At 38.0% G+C, this 10,987-nt stretch overlaps 1 protein-coding gene across 1 annotated transcript; it reads left to right on the top strand.

The window, feature by feature from the left end:
• The first annotated feature begins 761 nt into the window (after nucleotides 1-761).
• LOC135025785 (olfactory receptor 2T5-like) lies at nucleotides 762-1,346 on the top strand. Its single transcript, XM_063953565.1, has one exon. The coding sequence runs from the start codon at nucleotides 762-764 to the stop codon at nucleotides 1,344-1,346; it is 585 nt and encodes a 194-aa protein (XP_063809635.1).
• Nucleotides 1,347-10,987: the final 9,641 nt, after the last annotated feature.

Genomic DNA, 10,987 nt, shown 5'->3' with positions numbered 1-10,987 from the left:
GGAGCATTTTGTACCTAGTGGGGCGGCTCATGTTGGAGGGTCTGACACAGTATTATCACCGAGTATAGCAAGAGACATTAGTGATAGTTGCACTGCAAGTATTGAAGTGATAGTCAACACACCAAGGTCACAGAGCAGAAGAAAATTGTCTTCACAGTGAAGTTAGAATGACACTATTATACCCATCTGTTGTGTCTGTACATCATGTCACCTGTCTCACCTGTGTTACATCTTCATCACACCTGTAAGTGTGGCGACTTCTGGCTGCCTAACATTGACCTACGTACTCTGCAATTCAAGAGATAGAGCTACACCTATGTAATTGTCCTACTGAGAATTCTATAACCCCACAGCCATGCAAATAGAGTAGGTTCCAGTAATATGTATGTGTCATTACAGAGTAACATGGATGTGACATGGAGAACCAGACTTATATGAATGGATTCCACTTGTTACCATTTTATGCTAAATCAAATTATATATTGTCAACTATATGTGTATTTTTCCTCCTATATGTATTTGGAGTGATCAACAATGCTATTATAATAACACTGATATATAATGATGCTCAATTACACACCCCCATGTATCTATTCCTCTGTAACCTGGCGTTAGTAGATATCTGTTATACAACCACTACTGTCCCTAACCTGCTGTACATGTTACTATCTGGAGATTATACAGTGTCCTTCACCCAATGCTTCACCCAGTTGTTCTTTTATTTTTTTATTTCTTCGTCAGAGGTGTATCTAATATTCATTATGGCATATGACCGATATGTTGCTATATGTGACCCTTTACACTATCACACTATTTTAAGTAGGAAACACTGTCTTGTATTTGCTTCTGGCACTTGGATATCAGGAAGCTTAAACTCATTGGTGATTACAATCCCAGCATCACACATGTCCTTCTGTCAGTCTCGCACCATACACCAGTTTTTCTGTGATGCTAAAGCTCTGACTTACATCGCCTGTGCTGGCAGTGAAGACTTTTATATTGTAATCTATATGGAAGTTTTGGTATATGCAGTTTTACCAGTTATTTTCTGTGTGACATCTTATATAAAAATTATCAGAGTCATCTTACAGATAAAATCTAAGGACGGCAGAAAGAAAGCCTTCTCCACCTGCTCATCCCACCTCACCATTGTCATTATGTACTATATGACAGCTGTGTTTGTGTACATGGTGCCACCATCAGAATACTCCGATGTCCTAGAACCGGCGTTTAGTGTACTGTACTCAGTTGTAACTCCCATGATAAACCCTCTGATCTACAGTCTGCGGAATAAAGATGTGAAAAGTGCTCTGCTGAGACAGCTGGGGTGGAAAATAAAGTATTGAACAGCGAAGTAGAATGTACAATTTTTCAAATAACACCATTTGATTAGTAATTTTAGTATTTGTCATTAATGGCAATTAAATAAATTATATGCTCACCAAATTTATCTAGGCGCTAATATATAATTAATAATTTATTTGTAATAATCTCATCTATTGAAAAAAATAAACAAAGTAGCAGTTCAGTCTAGCTGTGTCTGTGTTCACACAGCTCAATTAGTAGCAGCTAATATCAGCCGCACTAAAAAACATGCAATTTCCTAGTGACTTTATGCGCTAATAGATTACAGGTGCATAAAATGACTTGAGACCATATCAATACAATGAATGTGTATATATAAATTTCTTTTTATCAAGTATTAAAAAAACTTTTATATGAACAAACATTTAATATCACTTAAAACAATAAACTCAATAAACGGCATCCAGTGATATGGTATAAAAATATTATAAAATGAAAAAAAAAATTGTCATGTGACTCTTTAAGTGTCTAGTTTAAACACAGGGGTCTATTTACTAAGACCTGGATGGAGGTAAAGTAGATGGAGAAAAAGTACCAGCCATTCAGTTCCTAATTGTCATTTTGCAAACCCAGCCTGTGACATGGCAGTTAGACAGTGATTGGCTGGTACTTTACCTCTGTCTACTTTATCTCCATCGAAGGCTTAGTAAATATACCCCACAATATAAAAACGTCCTCATTAAATAGATTATGTCCCCAAAGCTGTAAGCTTTGTATCTTAATGTTGACACCTGTCTACACGCTGACTACATTTAACAAACTCTCCTGCACTCACGACTGCCATTGGGACGCTGCACGCTAGAGGTGTCCATCGTGAAGGAGAATCGGGGATTGGAGCTGACAGCTGGACAGGAATGTCAGAGCCGGACACGGCCCCAGGACAGGTGCGATACCCGGCGGCTGGAGCTCACCGCCAGGAGAAGCGCCTGTCCTGGCCACCAGCGGAGTGTTCTACAGGTATGGCTGCTCACCGCCCACTCTCGCCGGAGGTTAATTGATTTAAAAGTGAAGATTACAGTTAAAACATCTCTCATCTCCGGCACAAACAACTGGGAGCGGTAAACTGAACAGTACAGGAAGTGGAGACAGGTGAGCATGGAACAAGTGGATACACGGTTGTTTGTTTCTATTATAAGAATACATTGTATCGCATTGGATCAACATTAAGATACAAAGCTTACAGCTTTAGGGACATAATCTATTTAATGAGGACTTTTTTATATTGTGTTTGAACTAGACACTAAAAGAGTCACGTGGCTAAAAAAAAATTTTAAATAAATTATTTTATAATGTTTTCATACCGTCTCACTGGATGCCGTTTAATGAGTTTGTTGTTTTAAGTGATATTAAATATTTGTTCATATAAAAGTTTTTTAATACTTGATATAAAGAAATGTATATATACTCATTCATTGTACTGATGTGGTCTCAAGTAATTTTATACACCTGTAATCTATTAGCGCATAAAGTCACTAGGAAATTGAAATAAATTATAACAGTCTTTGAATTTGCTCTTATTAATCATTTAAGTCTCTACATTTTTTCTCATTTGCTTTGTTCTCACTGCTGCAGCATTTTAATTGTTTTTATCATCAAGCCCGAAATTTAGTGGTATTCATATTATTTATTTTATTTATTAACAGTTTCTTATATAGCGCAGCATATTCCATTGCGCTTTATAATTGAAACAACAGTAATAGAACAAAACTGGACAATAACAAACATAGAGGTAGAAAGGCCCTACTCGCAAGCATACAATCTATAGGGAAGTATGCATTGATACACAAGAATAGGTGCTACCTATTGCATAATTGTCCACCAGATTGCAAAGGTTCTTGGTGGGCTGCATGATAAGGTCACACAGTGATGTTGGCCTGGGGTGAGGAGGATTAGAAAGTGAAAAAAGAAAATATATGAGGATATATGTGGACTGTACAGAGGGGTTGTAACTGGATAGGAAAGCTTATGAAGGTTAAGCGAGCGTTACTGGAATGTGATAAGCTAGCCTGAAGAGGTGAGTTTTCAGGGAATGCTTGAAGGTTTGGAGACTAGGAGAGAGTCTTATTGTGCATGGTAAGGCATTCCACAGAGGTGGTGCAGCCCGAAGAAAATCCTGCAATCGTGAATGGGAGCAGACAATGAGTGTTAATGAAAGACGTAGATCATGTGAAGAGCGGAGAGGTCAGGTTGGGAGGTATTTTGAGATAAGCGAAGAGATGTACATTGGTGTAGTTTGGTTAATGGCCATGTATGTGAGTAAAAGTTTTTAATATTGAATATGGTAAAGGTAACCAATGGAGGGACTGCCAGAGTGGATCTGCAGCCGATGAACATTTAGCTGGGAAGATCAGCCTCACAGCTGCATTCAGAATGGATTGTAGTGTTGAGTGCCTCTTTTAGGTAAGACCAGTTAGAAGACTATTGCAAAAATCAATGTGGGAGATAATGTGAGCATGAATTAGAGTTGTTGCAGTGTCTTGTGTAAGGTATGGTCATATTTAGGATATGTTTTGTAGATGCATGTAACATGATTTTGAGACACGTTGATTGTGGGGTACAAAGGACAGTTCATAGTCAAGAATGACACCTAGACAGCGAACTTGTAGGGTAGGATTGATTGTCGAGTTCTCAACAGTGATAGAGATATCAGTTTGGTAACCACTGTTGGTCAGTGGAAATATAATTAACTCTGTTTTGGAAATATTACGTTTGAGGTGGCGAGATGACATCCAAGATAAAACAGAAGAACGGTATTCAGTGACACGGACCAATAAAGATGGTGACAAATCTGGGGAGGATAGGTAGATTTGAGTATCATCTGAGTACAGATGATAATAATATCCAAAAGAGCTGATAAGTTTATCAAGAGATGAGGTATAGATTTAGAAAAGCAGAGGACCTTAGACTGAGCCTTGCGGTACACCAACTGAAATAGGTAGCAATTAGGAGAGAATTGCATATTAGTACATGCGATGGTGTGATTCTTTCAGGAGAGCATGCACACCACACCTCCATGGATAGGAAGAGAGAGATATGGTTGGGCATCACTAATGCAGTAGATGCAGTGAACACATGTAGATGTGATGTATCCAATAAAAAGAAATCGCTTTAATAACTTAAAGCGTGTGCTGAATCAGAAGATGGTGGATGAGGTCAAACAGGCATGCAGGACCGGTGGTGGCCTTCAAATCCCAGTTTACTATGCTTACTATGAAGAGGAATATAAACAAGTCATTTCCCCAAAAGTCCTGCCTGGACTCCACGTTGAGGACACTGACAGGCCACCAGCTCAGGCATCATTTGGTGAGTAACCAACAATTAATAGGCCCTTTTATGTGATTAACGTTTTTTAAATAATCCTTCTATGTGTTTCAGCATGGTTTTGAAACTTCTGTGGAACAACACAGCCTCACACTCTTCATACAAACCTGTTACTTTTGCAATTTAATTTTATTCTGGGAACTGTTGTCCCTCAGTACATGGATGCCTACTAATTATTGTTTATAGTGTTAATTTAAATGTGTACAGCATGTACATTTTTCATTCCTTAATGGAAAACCAATTATGTTATGGTACAAATGTTATATTCTCTTTTTTGGCCTAGGCCACAAAATTAATTAATAATGTCATTGTGTTTTTTTACTGACAGACATTGTCTGGGGCTTAAAATATGCACATATACAGTAAATGAAGTTTATTGTTGTCAATACATTGTATATTGTGCATCAAATTTAAATATTAAAGTATTGTTGTTTTAAACAACAATGAAGCTCCAGCAGGCAGGTGGAAGGCACCTGCTAAAAAGAGATCTTCATGCCATCAAGAGGATCTTGCTGATAAGTCATAGGGGAAAATAAAAAATATTACTGTATTTACTACGGGGGTTATTCAGAGTTGTTAGCAAACCGAAAATGTTAGCAATTAGTCCAAACCATGTTGCACTGCAGGTGGGGCAGATGTAACATGTGCACAGAGAGTTAGATTTGAGTCGGGTGTGTTCAAACTGAAATCTAAATTGCATGGTAAAAATAAGGTAGCCGGACTTCCGGTTCCAGGACCCATGAGATAGGAAGCTCACTGCCAGGCTCCATCCCCGCCGCCCGCTGAATAAACCTTTTCAAGGCTATCACAGCCTCCACACCGCCCGGGACACCCTCAGCAGCACCTGCGGTCATCATGGACCACTTTGTGACCCCCATAACTGCGGCTCCCTAGACCCTCACCAGCACCTCCACAAGACAGGAGAAATGCAGCGCGGCCGGCAACATGGCGCCTGACGCCAGATCTGAGGCAGTCTCTCCTGCCTCTAAGAAAGCCACGACAGAGGGAGCAGATAGTGTTGGATCCCAGGTATGCCACGATCCTGATGCCTCAGTAACTTATGGGGATGTAGTGGCGTAAAAGCCACCATGGCCACCCTGCTCTCCCAGGCTGTATGTGATATATCCAAATAGCTGCAGCATCTAACATAGAGAGTCACACACACTGAATCTCAGCTGCAAGCTGCCACTCATGACATAGTGACTACATCATTCAGTGAAATCCCTTACTACTGAAAACTACCAAATATGGCATAAAGTGGTGGCTTACATTAATCAATTACTGCATACACGAGTGACAGCGACACCCTTATTTGGTCTATGTGCAAATTTCGGAATGGAACTTGGGTACTGGGAAATGACGGATTCTACCGTTTCTCACTATTCTAGTAACAGTCTCCAAAAAAATTATTTTGTCCCACTGGCTCTCACCGTCATCCCCCTCTCTAGTGGAAGTTCATGGAAAACTTTTACAGATTCTATATTATGACAGAAAATCAGCCCAGGTTAATATAGAGACCGGTGTCAAATCCTTTTATAAAAAATGGGGCCTCTACATTGATTCGTGGGATCAGTTCACACAAGCTCAGATTTTCAGGGTATTGAACATACTGAATGGTTCCTCCATAAGAAGATCTTGGAAGACTCTATGTTATGATACTCTTCCCCCTTATATTCCGATATTCTAATGTAATTACTACACTCTCTGAACTTATAATGATGTACCAATTACTATCTTTTGATGATAGGACATCCTCGACCTCCCTCACTATTTTCCCTCATGTGTGTCCCTATCCCCGTCCTTTTCCACCACTTTTCTTTCTCTCCTTTTCTTCCCTTTTTCTGTCTTGTCTCTTCTAATAATAGGTTCCAGGTAGTGATATTCTCTGGTTTGCATTGTTTACTTGACAAAGATTTTCTACATGTTTGCATACACCATCTTATGCTACCACTCTTATGAAGCCTTGACGGATGTCTCTGATAGTGCCGACTCCATGGTTCTTGGTCACTTACTTGACCACTCGTTCTATCCCTATACTATTGTTGTTTTCATGGCTTCGATATATAGTGAAATTTACTGGTATGCCACTTATGCCTATAGATTTCTACTGTACTGGCTACCGACCTCTTAGTATTGATAGGTGTATGTTTCTATGCTGTTCTTCCATTTTACTCACTGCCTGCCTGCATTTGTTTGTATTCTGTATTGTATTATATGAAAGCTATAATAAACAGATTTTTTTTTTAAATGAAAAAAATAAGGCAGCCAGTATTTACCCTATACTGAAACAATATAGCCCACCCAAATCTACATCTCTCTGCACATGTTTCATCTGCCCCACCTGCAGTGCAACATGGTTTTGCCCAGCTGATAACCTTTATGGTTTTCTAACAACTCTGAATAACCGCCTATGTTTGTTTTTATGGTATCCAAAATCTGTGTTAATGTCTCACACTATTTGTTACCCTATTTTGATTTGAATTTGCAACAAACATTTTAAACGTCTCCTACTGTATAAAGTATGTGTTTTTAAAAATGACTATAAAAGTATTTTTGAATCACAAAGCAAAACAATATACACAGCAAATACTTAAGTGATATTTGCTTTCATATCTAAGAATAAGCAAAATTAAAATAAATACATCTCCTAGTTTGGATGACCTTCATCCCAGGGTTCTTGTGGAGCTTAACTCAGAACTATCAAAGCCTTTATATTTGATTTTCTATGATTGAATTACAACAGGAATGGAACCAAAGGACTGGCGTATAGCAGAAGTAGTGTAGATAATTAAAAAGGGCATTAAAACTCATCCTGGTAACTCTAGACCATTAAGTTTGACATCTATTGTGGGGAAAAGATTGGTTTAATAAGGGATAGCATACAGGAGTACTTGGAAACCTCCAAGGTTATTAATAGGAACCAGCATGGATTTGTGAGGGACAGGTCATGTCAAACTAAATTAAATTAATTACTGTAGCTTCTATGAGAAAGTGAGAAATAATCTTGACCAGGGGAAATCAGTGGATGTGGTCTACTTAGATTTTGCTAAAGCCTTCGACACAGTGCCTCACATGAGGCTGATTTTCCAATTAAGAGAGTTTGGTCTAGGAAACACTATTTGTACTTGGGAAAATAACTGGCTGGATAACAGGGAACAGCGAGTGGTGCTAATGGGATGTTTTCCATACTCGGGCCACTATTGTTCAATATATTAATGACTTAGGAGCAGGTCTGGAAAGCACAGTGATAATTTTTGCAGATGATACTAAACTGAGTAGGGTAATTAATTCAGACATGGATGTTGAGACTCATTAAAAGTAGAAGTTTTAGCAAATAAATGGATAATGAGGTTTAATATAGAAAAACAAAATATTATGCACTTTGGAACTAAAAACAAACATGCAGCCTATAAATTAAATGGGGAAAATGTTGGGAAAACGGAAGTTAAAAGAGATTAGGGGGTGCTTATTGATAATAGGCTTCGAAGCAGCACCCAATGTCAGTGCAGCAGAAAGGCAAATAAGGTGTTAGCGTGCATAAAAAATCCTGCCACTGTATAAATCATTGGTATACCACACCTTGAATACTGTGTACAGTTCTAGGCACCACACTATAAAAAAAAAGGTATCTTGTAACTTGAAAGGGTTCAGAGGCGAGCCACAAAATTGATTAAGGGGTTAGAGGCACTGGATTATGAGGAAAGGTTTACTAGGTTAAATATGTTTATACAAAAGAGACATCTAAGTGGAGACATTATTATTATTTTTAAATATATACAGGGACAATACATTGAGCTATCAGGTGATTTGTTTATTGAAAAATCTCTACACAGGACATGCAGGTATCCTCTGAGGTTAGAGGAGAGAAAATGTCATACCCAATGCAGGAAAGGGTTCTTTACTGTAAGGGCAGTAAGGATATTAGATTATCTGCCAGAGAATTAAGTAATGGTGGACTAAGTCAATATGTTTAAAAATGGATTAGATCAATTTCTAACTGAAAAATATATCCAATGATAGAGCATTTAAAATAAATGTATTTTAGAAATGGCACTAATTATTGTGTTAGATAGACTTAAAACATAACTTCATCCAGGTCATTATAGTTACACTATATTTACAGACAGATTAGTGTAAGATTAATACTACAATTTGAGCTTGATGGACAATTTTTCAGTCTTTTTTCAACCTAATTAACTATATTATTATGTTACTATGTTACTATATCGCATCAAAACCAGCTACAGGTGTGTTGCCGCAGTGCTTTTTAGATATGAATAGGGGTTTAATGCCAATGACCACAGAGCACCCACCACAGATTTTTCACATTGGTCCATTTTGCAGTTGTCTCTAACAATATTTATTTTTTATGTGCAGTGTAAAGTACCTCAAATTATTTTCCCTCCACTTCTATTTATTAATACTAGGAAATATTCTGCTTTTAGGTTAAGTTTATAGTTTTTGATTAACAAAACACTTAAAAAAAAGATTAATATGTAATATATTTTCATATATCTTTTTTCTTAGAAAACTTAGATCACTTACCTATAATGTTTATGTTGTTAGGGCCATCGTGTTCATGAACACCCAGACCACCGGTTGAAGAGGGGGAAGATGCATCTGCATACCATGTGCTGGTGTTGAGACATATCAACATGTTTGACCTCCCAAATGTGGGTAATGTTGATTCCCAACAGTAACTACAAACAGCAGGACCAAGCACACCTACACCACAGCTTACTCCATCTGTGGAGCTATTTACACTGTCCTTGGACTCTTTTAGGAAACTGACAGTTGCAATTCATGCAGAGGCAGACTGAGCAAGCAAATTATCATTGCTCAAGCAGCCCAGGGTTCTAGTATGTGAGTGGGCCGTAATAAACATTTGCAAATACAGAGCCTTAACCAAAATCTAATGGGCCAACTACAAATTCTTACCCAAGCTTTTCAGGCACAAACTCATGCCTTGTCAATGCACACACTGGATTGGTGGCACAGAGGCTTAGATCTGAGGCAGCTTCAAGTAACACCATTAGTAGTGGGCCAACATTATCTGTGTCAGTGTATCCAACAACTCCCCCCCCACCACCACCAAAGCCTACTTACTCATGGTGATAAAGTTAAAGGACAGGGAAGAGGCAGTGATAATGCAGGCTAAAATGAGTATAGTGAATCTTGTTATTGTTCCTAATGTTGAAATGTTGTATATTTAATACACATGCTTGGGGAACTTTTCTGCAGAAACTGACATATTTCAGTAAAAATGTATATATCAGACAAATAATATTTTTTTCATATTCTTTAATATACATACAACAAAGTGTCAAATAATTAGTTGGTGAAATGTTTGAAAAAAAAATTCATATTTTCTTTTTAATATAACAATGGTCTTAATAGGGTAAAACTAAATAATCATTTGTGGTTTATGAAAACACACAACAGATGTTTTCTATATTATTTAGAAAATATTACAAACATTTACCAAAACAACAGAAAACAAAATATGAATGTCAGTCAACTAATGCCAGTATTTTTGAAGGCTATTATACTACTGTATTTCTGAAATAAACAAATTGTAAATGAAAAATGAACCTATTAATTATATAATTTAGTAAATAGTATCATAAAAAAACAATAATTTTTAGGCACAATTACCTGAAAAATACTGGGGTATAATTTTGTGATGAACCTCATTACCCCCCTGTTTATTTTCCACATCCCCTGGTGTTATTGGGTCTGGCTCCTCCACAACAGATGCAATGTCCCGAAAGTCAGCATATCCCTGACCTAAACAGCAGATCCAGGTCCAGTTCCACCCCATATTTATAGCAACGTTGGGCATGCATCGTAAGAGGGATTTGGATCTAGTGTCACTCCTGAGCACTCCTCCTGTGCAACTCCTCCAAAGTGATGAGACCACAGATATACTGATCAGCTAATGCCATTGCTATACCCACACAGGTGTAATAGCTGTGGATGTGATAGATATAAGGGTGTCATTGATGAATGGTGGGTTCAGCTGTGATCAGATGTTTGTTAAATGTTCATTTATTCCACATCAACACAGGTGAAATGGTTGTGGTCATGTGAGATATGGTCAGTGCTAATTATTAGAGATGAGCAGGATTCTCTGAGAACCGGACTCCGAGTCTTGCTCTGATTTTCATGCCTAAATCAGATCCAGAAAACATCCTCCCACTGTTGGATTCTCCTGGGTTTTGGATTCTGTAAAGGTCCCCATGATTCGCACAATTTCACTCTGGCTGTGGAGCCTGTACAGTGCCCATGTGTCTGTGCTGTG

Source organism: Pseudophryne corroboree, unplaced genomic scaffold (assembly GCF_028390025.1).
Source record: "Pseudophryne corroboree isolate aPseCor3 unplaced genomic scaffold, aPseCor3.hap2 scaffold_427, whole genome shotgun sequence".
NCBI classification, from domain to species: Eukaryota; Metazoa; Chordata; class Amphibia; order Anura; family Myobatrachidae; genus Pseudophryne; species Pseudophryne corroboree.
The sequence above is the reverse complement of the archived record's forward strand: the minus strand, read 5'-3'. Positions and strand labels throughout refer to the sequence as shown.

Bases quoted from the DNA above. Each gene is read 5' to 3' on its own strand.
- LOC135025785 (XM_063953565.1), top strand. From the start codon at position 762: ATGGCATATGACCGATATGTTGCTATATGTGACCCTTTACACTATCAC.